This window comes from Cladophialophora immunda (genome assembly GCF_000835495.1).
Source record: "Cladophialophora immunda strain CBS 83496 unplaced genomic scaffold supercont1.1, whole genome shotgun sequence".
Classification (NCBI taxonomy): domain Eukaryota; kingdom Fungi; phylum Ascomycota; class Eurotiomycetes; order Chaetothyriales; family Herpotrichiellaceae; genus Cladophialophora; species Cladophialophora immunda.
Genome location: NW_015622541.1, coordinates 5,427,247 through 5,449,877, shown reverse-complemented (window position 1 = coordinate 5,449,877; position 22,631 = coordinate 5,427,247). Strand labels below are relative to the sequence as shown.

Here is a 22,631-nt window from a genome sequence, read left to right as displayed (position 1 = left end):
CTCGGTATTTCAAGCTTGCCTGCTCTCACTACTATGCTGTGGATATTTCTTCCATCCTTTGGCGAGCAAGATGTTGCCTGCAAGATCACATGCGCAACAGATGGTGGCAGTGTACCGCCTTGCGATGACTTGTTTGCAGCAGCTGCGAGTAGATATGAGGTACGCAAGGCTCCGCAGAGATGATCATTGGTAATCACCAGCTTGTATGAAGCTCAGGTGTGGCTATGGCTGCAAGTCGCCTGAGCAGGCCGAAACCTCCAGCAAGTCGAAAAGCATGACTTTGCCCGAACCGGGGCGTCAATACCAGCGTATTGGCTCTGCTGGACCTGTCCTTTTGATCACATGAACCAACACTTTGGCTACTTACCAGCAGTATTCTTTAACGGCGGCCATGTACCCATCTCCAATGCCTCAACCAGTGTTTCGAAGTTGTCAATTGGTCTGGGGCCGACGCTTCCCGTCCAAACACCTCGAGCTATACAGCTGGGAGCCTCGAATCTTCTTTCTCTGCTGTGCTATTCACATCCAGATCAAGAGATGGGCAACGGCAAGGGCCTTCTCAATGCCTTCAAGCCGATACTTGGACGCCTCTTCTTCCTTGATCGTGTACTGGTCAACCCTTCGAGAGCAATTTTCCCTTTATCAAATCTAGTGCCGAGTGTCCTCTACCGTCGAATCCTGCAATTGGCCGACTCTCGTACCATTCCAAAGCATTTCTCAACCATGTCCAATGGCCGCATGATCACTCTTTACAGTGCAATATCGCTCAATTTTTGAATCTGCAAATACGTTGGACAGACCGATCTCTTTTCTTTGATTCATTGCCCAAGGCGATGGAAAAATAGCAGAGGCAACAATCATGGCTTTCCCTTTTCTGGATTCCTTTCCCCCGTCCAGGACCATGATCCAACATCTGTGCCCTACTGTCAGCAATCTGCTTCTTGTCCACGCGTATACTAAATCAAGCAACCCTTCAAATTTCCAACATGAGCACCCCGCGAGAGGTAGTATCAAGCTAGCTACCCTAGCATCAAGAGAAAGCAGATTCCGAGGCATTACTGCCTTCTTTGCCGCTAACATAACAGTCTCAGTACAATGTCAAGACAGATCGATTATGGAGAGCCCGCCCATCATCCGTATCAATACCCACCCGGTTTGCTGGATAATCTGCTACCTTCACCAGAGAAGAACGAGAGCCGGAGGGATTTTCCATTCGAGGTCACTTTTGAGAACATTGAGCATGCTGCGTGGACGGCAGATCAATTCGAGGATCCATCCCTGGTGTTCAAAGAATATCAACACCTCACAGCGAACGGCTTTGAGCGACTCGGGAATGCTACTTTAAACCAGAAACGGCGGCTTGCTCAGCAGTGGCTATTGTACGGCCTCCTCTCTTCAACGTTCGGTATCAGAAAAAGGGAAGAGATTCTAGACTGCAGCAACTCGCTCGGAGGATGTGATTTCCGGAGGAAACTCCAAATTTGGCACAATGACCTCCACGAGGTGGACGTTATTGAAAACAGGCTCAGATTCGCTGCGTTGCAGATCAATAAATTGGATTCGGAAATGCCGACGGCTGAAAACACATGCACTGAGGACCACACGTTGGGAGCGCTTTTACTGTGCGGGAAGTTGGTCATGGAATATATCGCTTCTATTGTAACAGCTCACCGGATCGCGCCCCCCAAACCAGGTCTACTCAGCCGCCGCCACGAACCTTGGTTCTCCAAGAGCCTCAAACTTGCACACAACGCCCACCACGCATGGCCTAATGGGGATGACGAAAGGCAATTGAGGCTTTTTCGCCCGCTTTTGCCAGGGAGCTCGGTACCATGTAGTTTGTCGGGGAAACTTCTTCTCTCATGGTTTAGGAGGAATGGATGGTGTCCTGTTGTCGTCAACCGAATTCTGCAAAATTACGACTACTCGACCGCGTATTACCTTTGTCGCATTCGAATTCAACAAGCCGGAGTTGACCACGTAAGTTGTCAATCTGCTCTGAGATGCGAAGCATATGATCTTGGGCCCAAGGAACAGACTTTATATGAGCCAGCACACGCACCAGAATGTCCAGATCAAACAGACTGCCCAGTTCCAGTCAAATATCAAGACTTCCACAAGAAGCTCTGTGACATGGTTGCGGATAGCAAAATGCCGATTTGCTACATTGACCTCTCTACCGAGGATGGCGATCTCAACGTCGATGTTGAACCATACATAGGCACACAAAATTTCACCGCGATCTCACATGTCTGGAGTGACGGAATGGGCAACCAAAGCAGAAACCAAATATGGAGATGTCAACTGAAACGCATCAAAGAGGAACTCCAAAAGCTAGAAGACGAGAAACGAAATGCGTTGCATCCTGTGGAGAGAATTTGCTCCGTGCAGGTTGTCAAACAGAAGAGCGGGTTCCGGAGGCTTTATTTCTGGCTCGACACCCTCTGTATTCCAAGGAACCATCCCAGCAACGGTAGTGAGAAGAACGGTCACCTGCGTGAAAAAGCGATCAGGCATATCACCCCCATATTTCAAGCCGCTGACCAAGTCCTTGTCATTGACCGTGGCATCGAACAGTTATCCAAATTCACCGAAGATGGGTTATCAGTGCGTATACTGTTTTCGAAATGGGCACAACGCGTCTGGACGTTTCAAGAGGGGGCTTCAGCTAGAGACGTCCGTTTCAAGATAAATAAACAAAGCCCGGCGGCACTGCCAGAAATGACGTCCACACAGAAATCGGGGTGGTCTCCCAGACACGTTTTCGACCGGCAGTTGCAGCAATCGACTGTGCGAGGTCAACTGGGGATCCTCTCGGAGTTGATATCATGGCTCGATCGTATACTCATGGGGGAAAAGCTGCCGACTTCACCGAAGAGCGCGTTTTGGATACCTCTCAAGACAATCCATGCATCCTCGTTGGGAGACATTCACAAGATAGTGAAACGCGCGGGAAGTCAAAAGGCTGACATGACCGAGTCCGAAGCTTCGAAATCGGACATTTTGATCCATGTTCACAATATTCTCATCCGCAGGAGCGCCGCATGCCGTGAGGATCCTCTGCATATTGCGGCAAACATGCTCGACTTCGATACGAGTGGCTTTTCGAGAAGCAAGGTGGAAACACGGGGACTGCCTGCAATTCTCAGGGGATGCGGGAAACTTCCTCTGGCCTTGCTCTTTAACACGAAGTTGTCCATCTACGGGGATGTAAGCTTCGCTGAACTAAATCCCGAACATTCATGGATACCTTCACGAATTGAAGGCGACGAGCTCTCTCCGGGGGCTACCATGAATTTATTGGAGAACGGGTGGCTTTTCTTGAATATTGATGGAGGACCAAGACTGCAGCTCTTGAGCGTTGAACAAGCAGTACCATACGGGCGTTTTCAATTCCCGTACCTGCAAATTCTCGAAATTCGCGAAAGCGATGACGAGTTGAGGGAAGGATATATTATCGAACACCACTTGCCCCATTATCGGCTTGCTCCTAGGCGCCAGACGGAGGATAGCGAAATCCATCAAGTCCAGGTGTCGCACGATGAGCGACTCGAATATTATACCCGCGCGAAATGCAAAGTTGAGGAACAGAGGGGCACATTATATCTGATCGACAAATCCACGGGATCTGCTGAACTCGGCGGCTACGCTGGCCGTGGAGCACGACTGGCTGTGATAGAGAAGTCGGATGGCAGACAGTGCGTTCAATTTGTCTGTCCTATTACTGCGTGGACAGTAAGACAATGGCAGGCTGCTCATTCAACTTTACACTTAGCCAATGACGACGGTAGCATCGGCGGATCTGCGATTGAAGCTCGGGATATCGGGCACGAGAGGCCAAGGTTCTATCTCCGATGTGGTAAGTCTGGCCTGTGTTTCTCGTGCAACTGACAAACATGGTCAACTCTGGGACCGTGCCTGGACGCCTATTCCTTGTTAGTGTTAACGGTGTCGTGAGCATCTGCAAAAATCTTTTGGGCGTTCAGTTGAGACGATGGACCAAACGCTGACTTTACAGGTGGGCTCAATGGCCCTAAACTTGACGCGCGGGGTGTATCTACTCCGATCTTTCGACGCCCAGGTGCCATAGCCGTCATGATGGCCACTTACACGATGACGATGGTACTCGCAATTTCAATGGTCTGCATAATAGGAGCCTGCATCCACGATTGTGACGCAATGGTTGTTTCCATCGGCATCGGCAGCAGCATAGGCGGCTGGTTTGTTGGGAGCATCATCCTCTCTGTGGCTATTCGGTCTGGCTACGAGCGGTACCATCTCCGGCTGGTTGGAAAATGGCTCGAAGGCTATGGCGTTTCGTTGAAGCCTCAGGTTGAGAAGTAAGGTTGAAGAGGTTCGGGCTTGAGCGAGGCTAACCTATGGAGTTTACCTTCTGGACATTCGAGGAGGCTAGAACTTCGGATTGGGAGAGGCTTTGGGTATGTTTGGTCTTGTTTCATGTGACTTCGTAGCATCTCAAATCAACCAGCAATAACTACTATGCAGTTCCCGAATGACCTTATCAGGAGCTTATGGGCGTTCAGCAGGGGATTTATCGGGCCACTTTACTGATCGCAGGTCGCTTCTCGATCTGTCTTTGCGGTGTTGGGCCTCTGCGCTCACTCAGCTCAACATCCTAGCGACGAAGCGAAAAGCCTAGTGGGCGCACCCTTCAGCTGCTAAGGCTTCACACAAGGTCTTCTTAGCCTTTTCTTGTGTTCAACTTGCCATTTTCCCATTGGACGCTGCCTGTTCTCCTCCATTCCGCCTCGGCTATGAAGGAGAACTTAATGGAGGATGAAACCTGAGAGGGAAATTCAGCTCTGGATACCAATATGATTCCGCTTGAGGTCGGTTGTGCAGCCGTTTGTTTTGTATTGCAATGCATTTGAGGGCATCTTCTGGCTGCAAGCATTAACCACTACTGATTATTGGCATGCAAGGTCGACAGCATAGGCCACGCTCTTACTTTCGAACAGAAGACTTGCCAAGCTTCCAACCCTTCCCGCTGGCCCTTCGCTTAACCTTGGTCTTGGCCAGAAGCTCCCAAGATACCAAGACAATCCGCCATGCGAGGCTTGACTAACTACCTCGTCGGGATCAGGAAATTCTCGACTTCTCGACCTCTTGGCTTCGCGATTCGATAGGGCACATGGTGTGAGAATCCCGGAGCTGACCACACTGCCCAACCCACACCACCCTTTTCCGGACGGCTACTTTGCTCGCCTCAGCCGCACCTCCCGAATCCGTATGTACTACGTGGTCTGGCGTCCAGGCGAGATTACGAGGAGAACAGGATTCTTAGGATTTGGTTTAGGATTCGGTGGATTGCGGTGAAGTCGATCCGTGGATGACAAAGCCAGCTCTTTATGCTGATTGGCCGTAATGCCACCTGCTGCTCCCCCCATATTCCGGATCTGGTATAATCTCGCTCCGGTATGAATGTCCTGCGCAGCTCGTGGGCTGTCACTCTGGCCGCAGGAGATACAATTAAAGTCTTTCTACCACGAAAAATCAGTGCTGCCGCCAATATGCTACAGGACGGCGAAGCCACTTTCCAACGGCTCACCGAAGACTGTGCTGAGAAGGAGACCGCCACACAGATGCATTGACAGTCATGTGACTATCGGGCCCGCCACGTGCAGCCAATCGTATTCATCCGGCGAACGCCCTACCACGAGATGCACTAGCCCCCAAAATCATGGCTGGCAATTCCTGCGGACTTTGGATCTGCCCTTCTTGTGTACTGCTCTCGACAGTGGTCCCCTATCTTGGCCCGTGGTTCAGCTCGACCACGTCTCGTATTATTGCAAAGAAAGGCTCCTCTAGAATCCCCCTACGCCTTCGGAGTTGCAGGTGGTCTTTTCAGCTCCGCCATGATAGCATCGGACGTCCAGTCTTTGCTTTCTGCTACAAGTCCCGCGTCTCTTTTCCCTGGCCCATTCCCTGCTTAGTTGCTTGTCTGCATTTCCTTGTCTTCCTTTTGCTCTCAATCTCTCTTTCTCGACCTTCCGTCTTTGCTTTCAACTGCTGACTGGTCGCCGCACACAACTTAACCAAATCTACTAGCCACGAGGCATTTCAATTCCTTGCTTGCCTCAAGCCAAAGCGCCTGCATTTGTTGCAATCACTAGAAGTCCGGATATACGACGACCAAACCACCGGTCACGCTACCGCAGAGTATAGCTCTCCTGCTGTTGCATTCAAGCCAAGGTTCTGGTCCAATTCACGTCAAGGTCCAACTTCACGCAACGCAATGCTTCTGGAAGCAAGAAAAACCCGAATCGTGGTCGTAAACAACACCAATGACCCCAAGAAGAGTAAACCCTGGTTAATAGTCATCATCGTCCTCAGCAGCATTAGCCTTTTCTGCGGCATCCTCGCAATGGTACTCCGCATGATGGCACGGAGGCGTGCACGGGGCGCCAAAGATGAGGCGAATATCGATGGGGAAGTTCCCTCTGAAGAAGACCCCGCCCGTACCGATGCTTCTACATTCGATCCGCCGAGACATAAAGAACACCCGTACTACAACAGCACCGGATACGAGGCGACCCCAGATCAGAACCAAACTCTGTTGGGCAACGACGAAAGGGCTCCGGTCACGCGTTGGGACAGTGACTCTGACGCCGTTGCAGGGCTTCAGCGACCCGAGAGCATCGCTAGCTCCTACAATGCACCGCCACCTCGTTACGAATAGTCGTTTTAGGGCAGCATGGAAGGTCCCCTCGATACGTATTGTTGGGTATGAGCTAAGACCGTCCACAAGGTTGTATGACCAAATACGAGATATACCCAAGAGGATGTCAGTCGGCGACAGCGGATACTGGGAGAGATGTGCTGGTTGTACTCAAGAGGATAAAAAGTTCCAAGTCGGAGAAGGGAAACACCATGTACAAGGAAATGAGACACGCGCTGTACCGAGTACCTGAAGGTCGTCTGGGGGTTACTGTCGTTTCTATCTGCCGTATTGTTCGGAGTACATCTATTCTGCGCCCCTCAGATCCTGATCCAAACTTTGTGAATTGTATGGTTTCGCTTTCGGTGTCTACTATCAACGTGTTTCCCTGATGCCGTCCTAGATTGGGTCAAAGAGCCCTCCACGAGCACCTTCCCGCGGGATGGTATGCAGAATTGGGGCAGAAGGGCGGATATACCAATCTGTAACCCACGGGGAGCTATTGGCGAACTCAGCTGTACGGAAAACAGTATAGTATAGGACTGTTGAATTCGTGTCTGGTTGTTGTTGTGTGTCCGAACCAATTGACACTCGATACGGGCGGCGTCGATTCCTCAGTCCGAGGCTTGGCGTCTGCGATATACACATCTGGCCTCACTGCCCCCCAAGTTTCCTGGTCACCATCCACCAACGAACATAATCCCCGCCTCCATCATGGTTGTTCTTGCTGCGTCGATATGCACGCGAGGCGGCAAGCCGCTACTGTCTCGCTCGTTCAGGGAGATTCCTAAATCTCGCATCGAGGCCCTCCTTGCCTCGTTCCCCAAGCTCGCCGACTCGTCTACCCAACACACCACCGTCGAACAGGAGAATGTCCGTTTTGTCTACCAGCCTCTCGACGAACTCTACCTTGTCCTCATCACCAACAAACAGTCGAATATCCTCCAGGACATTGACAGTCTACACTTGTTCGGCCAGGTCGTCACATCCATCTGCAAGAAAGCCGAGGAGCGAGAAATCCTTCGCAATGCATTTGAACTCCTCTCCGCCTTCGACGAGCTCGTCACCATGGGCTACAGGGAAAATCTCTCCCTGAGCCAAATCAAGACCTTCCTCGAGATGGAATCCCACGAAGAGAGAATTCAAGAGATTATCGCCCGCAATAAAGAGTTGGAAGCGTCAGAAGAGCGGAAGCGCAAGGCGAAACAACTCGAACTTCAGCGGAAAGAGGCTGCGCGCTCTGCTGCGTACGGACGTGGCATTGCGCCCAAGATGCCTCAGCAGCCCGTCTACACGCCCCCAACCCGGCCGGAAACCTCCTACGACACCTACGAAGCCGAAAAGAACAAAATTTCCAGCAAGTTCACCTCACGCTCCACAAAGGGTATGCAGCTGGGCAAGAAATCGAAGACGTCCAATGCCTTCGCGCAGGTTCAGCAGGAAATAGGCACAGAAGAGGTGCCCGCAGCCGAGCCTTCAGCGGAACTACCTGTCCGGGGCCTACCTACGGCGAGCACTCACGACACAACGCTGGCCTCCCCTACCACCCCTATCCTCGTCTCCATTACAGAGACGCTATCGGCCAAAATTTCGCGGGAAGGTGCGCTGAAGTCTATGGAGGTCAAGGGGGATCTACAATTGAAAATTACCGACTCTGCTTTGACCAAGCTCGCCCTCTCCGTCCAAGCTGTCGAAGGGCCTCTGAAAGCCCAGTTCCGCACCCACCCCAACGTGGACAAGAATCTCTTCACCAGCCAAAAAGTCATCCAGTTAAAGGATACTTCCAAGCGGTTTCCGCCCAACAACAGTATCGGAGTCTTAAGATGGCGCGCGACCGCCCCCGCAGACCACAGCACTGATATTCTGCCGTTAACGTTGACAGCGTGGGTGAACAAGTCCTCCTCCGACGGCACTTATACCATCACAATAGAGTACGAACTCACCAACCCCGCGTCAACAACCCTCCGTGATGTCACCCTTACCATCCCTTACGCTTCATCAGAACCCAGTGTCTCCTCCTTCGATGCCGTATATCAAGTCACAGGTGACTCATTAGAATGGACCATTGGCGTCATCGACGCCGAGAACAGCTCGGGGAGCTTCGAGTTCGAGGCTCAGGCCGACGACGACGCGGAATTCTTCCCCATGACAGTCAATTTCGAGATGAGCAAACCGTTTGTGGACGTGGATGTGACGGGCGTGAGACTGTTAGAGGGAGGGCTCGATGAGGAGGTGAGCTTTGAAAAAGTGATCAAGGCACGGAGCGAGGGATTTGCTATTGAATGAACACAGCCATGAAGACGGGAGTCGGGTGTGGAATGCTGAAGTTCGCCTGGTGCCTTGGGCATTTGATATCTACCTAGCGATTGTGGTTACGAGGAAAGGAAAATGTGCACAATGACACCGAAGAATGTCGTTTGGCGCCGGTAAAAACGTGCAGGTTCATGCATGCATGGTATTAGATGAGAATACCCAGGACACTTTGGTGCAGAGCGAAACTCTCTACAAGATCCATTTTCCTACCCATATTCGGTACATTGTGCCGACGTCTTTTCTTCAAGGTTTCTATCCACTCTCACTATGACGTCGAGGATATGATGGAATATGAGACGGCACGAGACGAAGCCGGATCGTCCGTCGCGGTGTGTGATGTGATGTGATGCGATGTGATATGATGTGCCATGGTCTAATATGTGAGATACCACGGATACTTCGGACACGGCAACACCGTGCATTTCCCGCCGCTCATACACTTTTCTTATTATCTCCCGTTGGTTCTCCCTCCCGAGGTCATTACCCTGTGATCTGCGGACTTCCCTGAGGTACGAGGGCACATGACAAGCACACTCGGAAACCCGCGTCCCCTGTTTTCGTTATGAGGAAGGGAGCGAGCGAGAGCGAGCGAGCTCTCACTCCCTTTTGTCCTACCTACACGGGGTATGACATACGTACAAGGATGGAGGGATGGAGGGATGGATGGATGGATCGCATTTCGACCGTCCCGGGAGGAGATGGGTATGCATTAAAGGGGATGAAAAAAAAAAACAGCCCAAGATCTTATTCGTTGCGTCGTTAATTATATGATATGGGGTAGGTAAAGCAGAAACCGCCAGGGCCAGCGGTACCCAGCGGTACCAGCGGTGGTGTTGGCCGTGTGGGTCGTGATGGCAACGAGTAATGGTAAAAATTTGCGGATTGCCGTAGGAATTCGAGAGGGTGTCTATCTCATGGCTGGGGTGGGTGTATATGGGTATAATATGATGTGGAAGGGTGTGTGTGCATCGAGCCATGTAGCCGACGGGTGTAACGTAGAATAAGTTGGCTTTTTTTTGGTTTTGTCGAGGAGCGGGAAATTGTCACAACAAGGCTGGATTCGTGTGTCGGTTCTCTTGGTGTCTTGTCGATACATTGTCGACAATGGGACAACTCGTTTCCGCCCGGCCAGGTATCAACAATCTCTTCAGCTGAGCGCAGGCCACACGCCATAATCAATCAGCCTGAAGAGATCCCACTCGGCGGCGGCCTCGGTCTTGAAGTTCCAGAAGAACCAGCCCTGGATCTGGCTCTCGTAGAGGTCCAGCTGAGCTTTGATGTAGTTGGTGGTGGTGGTCTTGTTGTAGTCGCTCCATTGGTCGATGAAGTTGATGTTGGCGCAGGAGCCGACGTAGGCGGAGCTGCTGTAGCTGCCGTCCGAGTTGCGCTGGGAGTATGTGCCGTCGTAGCGCGCCCCGACGCCGTAGCCGTTGATGGCCGGCGCGCAGTCAGTCATGGCGGCCGTCCACTCGCCGCAGATGACGAACTTGTCCTGGCCCTGCGCCCACGAGCCGGCGTGCGAGTAGACGTAGTCGACGTGCTGCTCGGGAGTCATGGCCACCCCGTCGTCGGTGAAGACTTGGTACTCATGGTGATCGACAATGGCCCCGGCACTCCCCTGGCCCGTCAATACCCCGTTCCAGGAAGACGGAGCGACGAATCCGTCGTGGATGATCACCGGTGCCTGGCCTGACTGTCGAACGACACCGAAGCCTGACTGGTAGTAGCCTTGCGTGGCGCCCCGTCCGCCGGGCAGATTGCTCATCAAAGGTTCGTTGAGGAGTTCGATGCCTGATATGACGTCGGCATACGCTGGACTTGCATATTGCTGAGATATCTGTCTGATGACGTTGAGCGTTGCGTCAATCGAATCGCCTGTTGTCCAGCCGGGCGTAGAGGTTCGTTGGCCTGAATTATCCTGCCCGTTTTGAGAGAGAGGCGCACCTACAGAAAAGATGAGTTGGGCGTCCCACAGGTCTTTGAATAAACGATCTTACTCACCATGAAGGTCGATCCAAACCTTGAGGCCAGTCTGACGAGCCCAGCCAATGGCTGTCTCGAGGTAGTCCGCCGCTCCCTGGATGTACGGATCACCTTCATACTTCTGAAACGCCCAGTATCCTATCGGGATCCGCACTGAGTTGAAGCCATTTGCTGCGATCTTCTGAAAGTCGCCCAAAGAGACCCAGCTGTCCCAGTGACTGCGAAGAATGTCGCCAGCATTTGGCGCTTGTTGACACAATGTATACTCATCGACCACACTGCCTCCGAATTGTTGGAATATCGATGGTGTGATCCAGGGTTCGAGGACTAGCCAGCCACCGATATTTACACCACGAACCGGAGTCGACCCATATGAGAACTGCCGTTTGTTCAAAGGAGAGCTGAAGGGAGCCATCAATACATATGGGACACGACAATGGGCCTTGGAAGACTTACCCGACCGCAGCAGTAGCTAGCAGAGCTACGAGAAAGGCAGTTACAGCGCCCATGGTTCGACGTCAACGATTTGAGAACAAGGACAGAAGTCGGCAAGTGGGAGGATTGCGGTATGAGTGCCGCTTGCTGCTCAGGGTCGGGATGGAAGAAACAGAACTTGAGGTGAAGCAACCTCGTGCAACCGTAAGCCCTTTAACGTGCAAGGTCCAGGGACAACAGGCAGTGAAGCAAGCAAGCAAGCAAGCAAGCAATGACGATATTTTGTTGGTGACGTGATTGGTTCGAAGGAGAGGTACAAGGGAAAAATGAGGGAAAAGACGTTGGAAGAGGTCACACTTGCATATCATGTGGCATAGAAAAGAAATGGACTGCAGCGGAGGTTACAGATGTGGCTGGAAGAAGGACAGGACGAAGATGTTGATCGTCAAGAGTATTCCACGAGAGTGGAGGGATGGGAACACAGGATGACGGAGAAAAGCCTCGACAGGGAATAGATTCGCGACTGCGGTGGAATTCTTGTCACGTAACCAAAAGCGAGCTTTGAGAGCACAGATCCTGTATGCTCGGACACGACTTGGTGAATGTGGATATAGCATTTTCTGGAGCTCGTGGGCTGAATGGTTGGGATGAATGGTTGTCTGTTGGAGCAGCTGGTGGATAGAAAACGAGTGATACCAAATTCGGGTATTGGATGGCACCCCGGCCACATGACTGGAGGTCCCATGTTGATGGCAGAGCCAACATCGCAAAGTACCATCGAGACGAACGTAGGAGGTCATGTTGGAGGGGAAAGGAGGAGGCGAAGTAACAAAGAGGCAACTCAAGAGAAGCTAGAGGACCCTCTTGCTGTCTCCTCTTTAGGTATCCGCTCTGGAGGCCCCGGCGAACAACAGTCTCTGAAGTGGGTAAGTGAACGCAAACAGGGTCGAAATGGCTGAACTTGGGTCGGGGCAATCGCGATGAGATGAGGCTTTGAGAGTCAGCGCAAGCGAAAGCAAAGTCAGAGCCTGAGTCGAGACGCTGGAAGCTCAAGGTCCCGAGCGCGCGGTGTGGCAAAACAGCTGAATTGTCCATGTTGACCAGGATGGGGATTGCTGGGGGAAAGCCTGATGGCGCGCGCTGAGTCTTGTTGGTTTGCTGTCGATCCCGAAGACCACATCTCCAAGACGACCAACCACCGTCTCTCCTGGTCAAGGGGGCGGCGAGTCTGGTGACCAGCAAGCAAAGTTGGGCGCATATTTGTAGACAGTTCACCGCCCTTTCTGGAAAATGTGTAATGGCTTCTGATCCATGATCGGTTCCAGTGTCTGTCGCCCATTCGAACTTCTTTGCTCGAAGAATGAGCGATGCATACCGAGGTTGGTACTGCTTTGTGCGCCTCGCAGGCTCCCGGGAGGCAAGGCGCTTGTGTCTCGCTTGCCCTCGGGCTCGTCCTGGGCGCTCGTATTGTTGGTTGCCCCTCGCCCCCTCGGTTCGTGGTCCCTTGCAGCGCCAGCCACTGACACCCACAGCGCATGCTTGTCTCCTGGCACTAAGCCTTCCAGAGGCCAAAATCCCAGCCACAAATCCAGCTCTAGCACTCTATTTTCACGTGTCGAGCCTCTGCCAAAAAGGAATGCACATGTCTTGTCCCCGTTCTCGGGTCTGAACACATTGTCTCACTCTCGATCAGCTCAACAAACTCAGCTACCCAACTGCGTCTGGGTCTCCTGGTTTGTTGACCATCCTCCTCGAACACGTCCCAGAGCCACGTCACTTGTTTCAGGCACCGTGGCACCATCTCGGAAAAATAATATTTCGCCGGTATCTCGAATGAAAATCTCCTGCCAGGTACCAGGCCTACCGAGCGAATGACAGCGATGCACATGGCAGCCCTCGATTTTATTGCCACGAATGAATGCCTAAATAAAGCTCACAAAACTTCTGCGATGCTTTGTCGCTCAATGATCGAGTTTTGGGCCGAGTCTCGCGACACTCGGTAATAGCTCCCTGTGAACTTCGAGCATTCCATCTGTCGTAGGAAGTCTTCGTCGTGGGTGATCACCACAAGCTGGAAATTGGACTGTTGCTGTCGGTACTCTATGATCTCCTTCAACGACTGGGCCAGACTTTCGATGTTGTCGCGGTCCAGGTTCGTCGTCGGCTCATCCAGTGCAATCAGTCCACAATGGGTGCTGAACACCTCTGCCAGGGCTAGACGGATGATGATGCTGGCGAGGACTTTCTGACCAGCACTGCAGCGTCCTCGCATGTCCATTTCTGCACCTCTCTTGACCATGACCACCCGGTAGTTGTAAGATCGATTGCCTCTCCCCGTCTCATTCTCTGCTCGAATCATGATCGTGTCGACATCGGTACCACGGTACGTCTTGCGCCAAAGCTCTTCGATGATGGTATTGATTTCCTCCATCTTGAAGCTGTGGTATTTCATGATCGCCTTGTCCAACGCTCCCCCATATCGTCCCAGATCTTCTACAGCCGCTTTGGTTGCTTCCACCTTGATGTGGGCTTCCTTGTACCGTTGCGGTGCGTCCTTAAGATCTGTCTGGTAGTCCTCCAGGATTTCTACCAGCTGATTATCCTTGGATTTTACTTCACCCATGAGTCCGCCCTGCATCGTGGCTAGTCGATTGTATTCCATGCTGTACTTTTGTGATTCCTGCTGGAACCGGTCGCGGTCAACTTCGGCATTGTGGCCTTCAAGCTCCTCAATTTCCTCTTGAAGGTGTGCAAGGGCCCGGCTCTCTTGTCGATATCGGAGATTGTCAGAGTACCGTCTGCGCGTCGACTCACCATCCCGGATGCGTTCATTGGTCTTGTTGATTTCACGCGTGAGTCGGTTCTGCTCGCTCTGGAGATTATCTAGTTCCTGCTCTAGATTCTTGAGTTCCCGGTTGACACGTCCAAGTTGGTTCGGCCCGTCGCGGTCCACGTACGACTGAACCTGGTCATTCAAAATATCAAGATTGTTAACAGTATCGCTCAGCCTGGAGAGTTCGTCTGACATTTCGCGTTCTTTGGTTGCCGCACGCTGATCAATATCATCGTATTTGGCCTGGGCAGTCGCGATCTGAGGATCGAGCTTCTCGATTTCTCGGGTGAGATTCTCCGTGACCTCCTGCTGCTTTTGGTTGTTTGCTCGGAATTCATCCACCCGGGCTGCAAGAGAAGCCTTCTTGTCAAGCTGAAATATGATGTCGTTCAAGTTGCTTTTGAGATCGCGTAATTCAAGCTCCATGCTGGAGATGCGTGCCCGAGATTGCTCCTGCTCGGTCCTCAGGCGGTTGATGACATTCTGAATCCCTCGAGCTTTTTGGTCAGTTGAACTTAACTCCTCTTGAATCTCTTCCAGAGTCCGTGTGTTACTCAGTTGGCTTTGTTTGGCCGACAATTCCTCCACCTGAGAGTTCAGCGATTTGATTTCTCTGTCGCATTTGCTTATTGAAGAGACTATTTGACCAATAGACTCGACATCACGCTTGACTTGCTGCTTTTCGACCACATTCTTGTCATGATTCTCCAACTTTGCCAACAGAGACTGTCGCTGAGCATCCAGATCAGCCGTCTCCCGTGCTGCAGCTGGAAGTTCAGAGTCAACGAGCTTTTTCCAGGTTTGATGAACAACACCGAGATCCAGCACGCGCTTATATTCTGCTTCCGCCGCTTTGGGGTCAGACTGTTCTGCGGAGGCCTTTGTCTTCGCGATCAGCTTGTTGATGCGCTCCTGAAAATCCGCTAACGTTTTACTGCCGTGCGCGAAGCCCCGCATACAAGTACGACACGCTGGCTTGTCCCCGGAAGAGGCATCCAGGACTTGCTGGAAATAGTCGTGGAGGCCGCTGTAACCTGAGCTGTCTTCTCTGGCTTGATTAACGTTTTCTTCCGCCCGTTGCAGTGCTTCTTCATAGCCTTGCGGGCCGTCCTCAATAACAGCGCGTAGTTGTTGTTCACATTTCTTAACCTCGTTCTCTCTGCGCGAAAGTTCTTTGCGAACGGTTTTCTGCCTAAACTGCAGCTGCTCCAACTCTCGATTCACCGAATCTCTGTCTCGTTCGGCCGCTACAACCTCACTTGTTGCGCTTCCGAGGACATCCTGGTAGGCTTTTTCGATCGTATCAGTAGACCACGTTCCATCGCCAAGAAGGACTGTGATCCGGTCACTGTGGGCGTTCAACAAGGTGTCAAGGCGCTTCTGTTGGTCCTTCAATGCTTGCTTCGAATATGATAATTTCGCGAGCTCCTGTGCCTTGTTCGAGGATCGAACCATCTCATCCCTCAGTTTTGAGCCAATCTCCTCGAAGCCTCGGAACTCTGCATTAGCATTCTGAATCTTCTTGTCCCAGTCGGCCGCTTCCGCGGCCTCAAGTGTCTTCTGCAGTTCTTTTTGAAGGTCCTCAATACGTGACTCTGCTACTGCTTTGCTGCCTTCGTCGACCGTGATCTGATTGACCCTTCGTTGAAAGTCTCCGGCCTCGCGGTCATTCGAATCCATCTGCTTTCTCGCAGTCGCTCTTTGCTCGTGAAGAGCCAACTTTCGCTCTGTCAGTTTGTTGATCAGGGTCTGCCCGTCTCGTCGCTGTGCTGTATGTTCAAGCTTTACCCGATCGAGGCCTTCTTTTTGATGTTTGGAGATCTTCTTGATTTTGACCAGAAAGTCTTCAACTTGAGTATCATCGTCCAAATACTCGTACTCACGGATTTGATGCTTCGCAGCAGCTTCCCTTACCATTTCTTTACGTCTCTCAAGGTGACGCTCATGAGCCTCCTTCTCTTGTTCGTACTTGCCCTTTAGCTTCACTTTCTCCTCTCGCTGTTTACCCAGCGATTTCATTTGCTCTTGTTGTTCGATGTATACCTCTTGCTTCTGGCTCAGCTCGTCCCTCAACTCCTCTTGTCGGGTTTCGAACTGTGACAGGGTCGTTTGTAGCCACTCGTCCGTCTCGCCGACTTCCACCAAGTGCATTTTGAGATCGTCGATGGTGGACTGTTTGCCTTGAGCCTCGATCCGTTTCCCTTCCAACGCGCCCAGAATCTTTGAATATTCCTCGCCCTTCCTCCAAGTCTCGTCTGCCATCCGACGAGCGAGAGAGATTTTTTGCTCCAATTCCTCACTCTTCTTCCGGAGATTTTCAATTTCATCGGAAAGAGCCTCCTTTCTCTTTTGGGCTTTCAGGGCTCGATCCTTGTCCAATTTCGCATGATCCTCTAGGATCTTATACTTGCCCAATTCCTCATTATGCTTCTTCCGAATCTGTTTGATGTTTTCGATTGCCTTTGTGTATTTCTGTGCCTCGAAGATCTCGTCGAATTTCTTTTTCAGAGTGGTGGGATCACTCAAAGGCCAGAAGCTTTCATCTTGATGGCAAAAGATGACATTGTCAAGGATGGCGGTGGAGACACCGAGGTATTCCGGAAGGAGCGAATCTAACGCGACAGTCCGGGATGACATGACGGTTCTCTCGCCCCGCCTGCTCACGACCAACGAGCATTCCAGCGTCTTCAAGGAACGTGTGGTCTTTTTGACGTTCAGTTCCAGACGCCGAGAAATAGTTACTGCCGCTCCAGTGGCCGACTTGAAGGAGACTTGGACTGCCGCCTTGACCTGGCTGTCGCCGTTCAGTTTGGGGTCGTGGACGAAGGCACCGCCAACTTTGGTATTGGGAGGTTGCATCCCCGTGAAGGCAAACTTGAGGCACTCAATGATGGTGGTCTTTCCTGAACCATTCTGGCCCACGATGAGAGTTAGCGGGGTCTCAAACTTGATATGCTGTTCCTGGTTGTTGTCGAATGACCGAATGCCACAGATCTTCAACACGTGAAGTCGAGACATGTTTGCTAAGGCGTGTGGACAGTCACGTTCGACAATGTGAGGAGAGGCAGCTCGGAGCAACAGTGAGGGCAGCCTGAGAGCCCTGAGTTAGCCCAAGGTTTGAGTGAGAGAACCTTGCAACTTATGTGGTAGACGTATTAAGGGTTCTCAGTAAGACAAGACGTCGCCTAGAGGTGACTGATACAGGTTTCACCGTCTGGCCTAGCGATCTAAGCACAGAGAAGAGCCATGGCTGATGATCATCTCGGTACGAAAGTGGTGGAAGAACGCGATGTCCCTCCTCATTCTGGCGAAAGGCTTCCGCAGCATCTAGCGCGGCTGCCTTGAGTTTCACCCCACACGCGCCTGGTCACGTGTTCTTGGCAAAGACAAAGTCGTCGGCAGCCCTCAAGCAGAGTGGCAAGATCTGATCTGTAAGCCATCTTGCGATCTTGATTCTTCTTGTCGGCGTTTCGTCGTTTCATCGAGTTCCATCAGACCACAAGTCGTCGCTATCATCTCAAGCTTCGGGTCATCTCCCAGGGGACAGTTCTCGGCTGTATTTTCCGTTCCTGAGTGCGAGTGTGCTCCGTATGCCCCCCGAGCCCTCAGGTGCTGGTTTCGCTTCACCAGCCCCCCCCCGCGCTTCTAGTTGGTGGGCACGACCTTTTTGCTCCAGCGAGCTCCCTTGGATCAGGTACCGACGAACTGTTGGTCCCCGAAACCAGGCAAAAAAAAGAAAACAAAAACTTTGTACACCGACAGTCGGGCGTTGAGCATAAGACCCACCGCTGTTTTGTTTGTGCATAATGGGGACGTTCCAGCCCGAGCCAACTCCCATGATGGACTCCTTCAGTGTCCAACCAGCCATGCTAGACGCATCCCTCGTTGGTGGCACAGATATGAGCGTCTACTCTGATCCTCTGTCGCTTGATATGGCCTCCATGCAACCTACACCCTTTGATCCTATGGATTCCGTGCAGTCAAGCTTGATGCAGGATGGCTCGAGTAAACCCGATACCCCTGACAGCTCAATGCCCGCCAATGGCATCGGTGCTGGACCTTTACCTACCGACTTTGTGTTCCAAAATGTTCACAACTCGAGTAGCACCCTGACTGAATTCACGAGGAGAAAGAACTGGACCCAGCGCTTACTAGAGGAGCTCAAAGACTTGTTGTACATCCTCACTCCTGATGGCCGATTTCTTTACGTCTCACCCTCGGCCAAGCAATTGACCGGACACGACCCAAAAGACCTGATAGGCAAATCAATATCAGATTTCATCCATCCCGACGACTCTTCCCTTTTCATTCGCGAATTCAATGAGAGCATTGCTACTGGAAACTCGATTCGCTTTTTTCACAGATTTCGCAGCGCTGAGGACAAATACCAGATCTTTGAGTGCCACGGCCATCCGCATCTTACTAACGAAATCACTCAGCTTGAACTTTCAGGAACACCTGTGAGTCACACTGGGATTTGCCGGGGATTTTTCATGATGGCCCGTCCGTATCCAACACGGACCTCCGAACTCCTGGATTCATTCCTGGAGCACAAGATTGAAAATTTCAGGCTCCAAGCCAGGATCGCTGTTCTCAAGCGGGAGGAAGCCGAGGACGCGGACGCGCAACAGGAGCATTATCACAAGCAGGCTGCCGGAGTCACAGCATCACGAGCTTCATCAAATTCAGCCGACCTCCCGCCCACATCACCCTCCACGAGCGCCCGGCCAGATTTCCCCGACTATGGTGGCATGCCACCGCCCGCCAAACCGACAGTATCAAATATTGCCCTCACCCGTGAAGCATTGGATGAGGCCAATGCTTTCGCCCGTCCAGACTCTATACGGGACAAAATGGCCCGATACGAAGGCTCCTCACACGTCGACTCCATTGAAATGTTGACCGGGCTACGTTACCGCGAAGGCGAACGGTCTCACGGCATATCAACAGGAGGCACTTCGCCGGCACTTATTCGTGGTGACGCAGGCATTCATATTTCAATTGACAAAGCAGATGCACGATATTCATATATCGACAAGAAACACAAGAAAGTAAAAAGCGCAGAGGAATACGTTTGTACTGATTGCGGAACGCTCGACAGTCCCGAGTGGAGGAGAGGGCCTAACGGTCCGAAGACGCTATGCAATGCTTGCGGGCTGAGGTGGGCAAAGAAGGAGAAGAAGAAGCAAGCTGCAACGGATGGGATGTCGTCGACTGCAGTGGGAAATGCTAGCCCCGCGGTATCTACCACTAAGACTGGCGAGCCAGGAGCCGTCGACGCAATCTCGTCTATGGCGGTTGGAAATGCCAGCCCCATGCCGCGCGTGGGCAGGACCAGCGAGACAGGAGACGTCGAAACCCCATTCACGGAGGTGGGAACTCGCAGTTCTGCGGTATCCACGTCGAAGTTCACGGCTAAGGCTGAGGAGATGGGAGGAATCGGAAGGCCCAGATCAACTGCAACAGGAAACGGTGGTCCTATGGTACCACTCTCGAATACGATGAACTGCGAAACAACGACCACGGAGATGGCATTTCCCAATGCGGCCGAGAATGGCTTTGCAGTAGCAACCACTGCTGAGACTGTCGGTGTTGATGGTACTTTACCTACTTCTGCGGTCAAACAGGAATTTAGCTGAACGGCGTTGACGCAAAGAGCAAGTCTCGAACTGGACGCTCTCGATACGGTTGAGAACAACCGCATGATAAGATCTGTCGGACTCACCTTGAAGGTCTGATGCGATGCGCCCCGCAGTTGCACAAGGCTAAAACAGTCTTGTATGTTCACCAGCTCAAGGCCCAAACCCTCGGTGCCTCCGTCTCAGCTTAGTTCGAGGAACATGTCCATAAGTCGGAGCACCATCCGTCGAGGCCGAATGGCTTGCATTTTTGGATCAGCCGGATAAGCATCAACATACGCAGGAACAAACACCTCTGGATACCCCTAACCGGTATGGCTTGATGTACAATAGTAATGAATTGAATGAATGAAAGGCGCACATAGAGAAGAGATGGGGAGGATTGTGCATTTGCACACGCACACGAACACAAACACGAATACGAGTCGGACCACATGGGTTTATACATATAATTGACGTTCGCATGCGACAAAGTGGAAAGTGTCTTAAGTCATTCCCGTTCACCATGTTCGAGACATGAGCCATGCCTCTTATCTTACACAAGACATGTATCTGCGTCTCTGGAGCGGCCACCATGGACCTCGCCTCTGGCGTATCGGGCTGACCGTTTTCGATGGCCGCGTAGAAGTGCTCGTGGAATTTTTCCGCTTCTATTTCCTTCCAGACTCTGATTCAACTGCGAGTCTCGAACTGGTTTTGAAATCGCCAGGCGGTTTGGAACATCGCGGGCAGTCTAAGAATACCTTCTACTGCAGCAACCTCCTCTCGCGGCCGTAGAGATTGTCATAGAACAAAGTGCGACAGTGGCGAGGCCGGTTTCCTGACCGGTAGAACCAAGCGTCTCGACTTCTGCATGAGGATACACCAGTACCAGTGTATTGATTTTTTTGGGCTTGAGGCCGTGGCTAGATCTCGTGCAGAGAGGTCGTTCTTCAAGTCACGGTGCTGGCATCCACGGCATCCGGTCCGACGTTCTCACCCGAGTTTTCAGCCTTTGAATCGATCTCATCCTCGGTCTTTCCGTCCGCGTCCACAAGAACAATGTCACCATCTTCCGTCGGCGACTGCGACTTCTGCTGCTTGTCGCCGTCTTCTCTCCCGCTCTCGTCGACTTGCATGGCATCCACATCGCTGCCCTCGACAGTGTCCTTGAGCACAATTTCGAAATCCTCTGAACCATCCGATGACCCAGATCCGCCTACTGATACTGCACTTGTGGCTGTAGTGCCCAAGATATGACTTTCTCCTGGAAGGACTGTCTGTGCATCATTCGCGTCTATTGCCCTTTCTTTTCCCTCCTCGCCTGGAGGACTTCCAATGTGAATTTCCATGTCGTGACCATCGACTCTCCCTATATCGACTGAGCCTACGAGGTCAGGTCCGCGGGCATGAGGCACCACATCTCCTTCGTCCATAAGGGCATTCTCTTCCATTGTTCCACTCACGTGTGTATCTGGAGGGTTTCGGGTCACAGGCACCACGCCAGCCTCTTGTTCCATGCGGATCAACTCGCCTTGAGTAACTGCGCCATCCGGCCTTTCAGGTACTAACGAGTCACTGTCGCCCTGCGTTCCCGGCAAGATGAGCGAGTCATCTAAGCCATCTGTGCTGGTGCTGGTGTTTGAGTCTAGCGGACCTGAATCCTCACCAGAATCCTCGCCGCCATTGAGTCCATTTCGCAGCCATGGTATTGGAGTCAGGAGTGCGCCCCCTAGACTTTCGTCACTTCCCAACGAATTGCTGTCATAACCATGGCGCACCTCGCCATTATTCCAAAGAATCCCCCCTCCTCCATCTCCATTGACACCATTTACAACGGGCGGGGTTTCGGAAAGCGGGAAAATATCTGCAGCGCTACTAACGCTGACGACTCGGTCGATGGCTCGCAGCCACGCAGGGAGAGTTTTGTAATGTTTCGTAGGGTATAGAATGAGCTCTGCCAACCGTTGTATTGTGTGGGGTGGTCTCTCTGAAAATGATGTTCGCAGGGTATGGGTTACGCTGTTGAGAATTTGCAGTAAAAGCGCGGGAAGTTCAGAGAGCACGGTGACCTCAGCGTCTTGAGACTGAGGAAGTGAATCGGGCACATGGCTCGTGGAGGTTGCTGATGAATTTGGGAAGGGTGGAACGGGAGGAAGGTTCCGCACGGGTGTCGATGGTGTCTGCAAATTGGGATTAGAATCACCAATCTGGGTAGGCTGTGTTTGGATCGGTGAGGAAGGAACCGGGCGATTTATTGTAGGATACGGCCGCGGCATAGGGAATTCCGTATACACGATCTGTACATTGGTTGTCAACTTCACGAAGAACGGTATTCATCGAAGGAAGTACCTCGTTGAGTCGCTGGAGGAGTGGTTCGATGATGGTTGGCCATTTTTCACTGGTGCAAAGTGAGTCCCAGAAACCTCCAAGCTTCAGCAATAGAAGGAGCATACTAGTCCATCTCGCCATTGTTGGCCACATATTGGAGGGTCTGCTCATCCAAGGCTGGTGGCACAAGTCAGCGTTTCTGGAGGAAAACTTTGCGGATTGGAAGGAATGTCAACAGGAGCGAGAGCGTCGACGTACCTGGAGACATATTGAGAGCGCAGGAGGCAGATCAGCTATGCACAAGAAACCAAGTATCAGAACGGATATTTAATGAGAAGATGCGCAACTGACGAGGCTGCATCCAACATGAACAAATCTGCGCACGAGGCGGGCGTTTCTCCAGGTGGGCAAGGCGAACAAGCTAAAGAGGCGCGGAGCA

The 22,631-nt window shown here is 52.1% G+C and overlaps 6 protein-coding genes across 7 annotated transcripts; 3 read left to right on the top strand and 3 right to left on the bottom strand.

The window, feature by feature from the left end:
- Nucleotides 1–1,095: 1,095 nt before the first annotated feature.
- On the top strand, nt 1,096–6,700 carry PV07_01591 (uncharacterized protein; the record flags this gene model as incomplete). The annotated part of the gene is made up of 3 exons (XM_016388129.1): nt 1,096–3,859; nt 4,019–4,340; nt 6,070–6,700. The coding sequence occupies 3 exons, from the start codon at nt 1,096–1,098 to the stop codon at nt 6,698–6,700; spliced, it is 3,717 nt and encodes a 1,238-aa protein (XP_016255057.1).
- Nucleotides 6,701–7,367: 667 nt separating this feature from the next.
- PV07_01590 (uncharacterized protein) lies at nt 7,368–9,297 on the top strand. The gene has a single exon (XM_016388128.1). It carries the CDS (start codon nt 7,394–7,396, stop codon nt 8,963–8,965), a length of 1,572 nt encoding a protein of 523 aa, XP_016255056.1. The 5' UTR covers nt 7,368–7,393; the 3' UTR covers nt 8,966–9,297.
- PV07_01589 (uncharacterized protein) lies at nt 9,272–12,820 on the bottom strand. Its single transcript, XM_016388127.1, has 3 exons — nt 11,432–12,820; nt 10,994–11,376; nt 9,272–10,936 (listed from the first exon to the last, which is right to left on the bottom strand). Exons 1-3 carry the CDS (start codon nt 11,482–11,484, stop codon nt 10,140–10,142), a joined length of 1,233 nt encoding a protein of 410 aa, XP_016255055.1. The 5' UTR covers nt 11,485–12,820; the 3' UTR covers nt 9,272–10,139.
- PV07_01588 (uncharacterized protein) lies at nt 12,812–17,570 on the bottom strand. The gene has a single exon (XM_016388126.1). The coding sequence runs from the start codon at nt 17,259–17,261 to the stop codon at nt 13,344–13,346; it is 3,918 nt and encodes a 1,305-aa protein (XP_016255054.1). The 5' UTR covers nt 17,262–17,570; the 3' UTR covers nt 12,812–13,343.
- A 121-nt stretch (nt 17,571–17,691) lies between these two features.
- Nucleotides 17,692–20,365, top strand: PV07_01587 (uncharacterized protein). The gene has a single exon (XM_016388125.1). The coding sequence runs from the start codon at nt 18,050–18,052 to the stop codon at nt 19,880–19,882; it is 1,833 nt and encodes a 610-aa protein (XP_016255053.1). The 5' UTR covers nt 17,692–18,049; the 3' UTR covers nt 19,883–20,365.
- Nucleotides 20,342–22,571, bottom strand: PV07_01586. 2 transcript variants are annotated; one of them, XM_016388124.1, is made up of 4 exons: nt 22,451–22,571; nt 22,318–22,369; nt 22,214–22,262; nt 20,342–22,161 (listed from the first exon to the last, which is right to left on the bottom strand). In XM_016388124.1, the coding sequence occupies exons 1-4, from the start codon at nt 22,458–22,460 to the stop codon at nt 20,815–20,817; spliced, it is 1,458 nt and encodes a 485-aa protein (XP_016255052.1). In that variant the 5' UTR covers nt 22,461–22,571; the 3' UTR covers nt 20,342–20,814. The 2 variants fall into 2 exon arrangements, with proteins under 2 accessions (XP_016255052.1, XP_016255051.1); XM_016388123.1 differs by having other exon boundaries at nt 22,214–22,369.
- Nucleotides 22,572–22,631: the final 60 nt, after the last annotated feature.

Bases quoted from the DNA above. Each gene is read 5' to 3' on its own strand.
- PV07_01590 (XM_016388128.1), top strand. From the start codon at position 7,394: ATGGTTGTTCTTGCTGCGTCGATATGCACGCGAGGCGGCAAGCCGCTA.
- PV07_01589 (XM_016388127.1), bottom strand. From the start codon at position 11,484: ATGGGCGCTGTAACTGCCTTTCTCGTAGCTCTGCTAGCTACTGCTGCG. The intron at 11,377-11,431 runs GTAAGTCTTCCA...GGCTCCCTTCAG, and splicing joins CTAGCTACTGCTGCGGTCGG to CTCTCCTTTGAACAAACGGC. The intron at 10,937-10,993 runs GTGAGTAAGATC...TCTTTTCTGTAG, and splicing joins GGTTTGGATCGACCTTCATG to GTGCGCCTCTCTCTCAAAAC.
- PV07_01588 (XM_016388126.1), bottom strand. From the start codon at position 17,261: ATGTCTCGACTTCACGTGTTGAAGATCTGTGGCATTCGGTCATTCGAC.
- PV07_01587 (XM_016388125.1), top strand. From the start codon at position 18,050: ATGGGGACGTTCCAGCCCGAGCCAACTCCCATGATGGACTCCTTCAGT.
- PV07_01586 (XM_016388123.1), bottom strand. From the start codon at position 22,363: ATGAGCAGACCCTCCAATATGTGGCCAACAATGGCGAGATGGACTAGT. The intron at 22,162-22,213 runs GTACTTCCTTCG...ACCAATGTACAG, and splicing joins TCCTCCAGCGACTCAACGAG to ATCGTGTATACGGAATTCCC.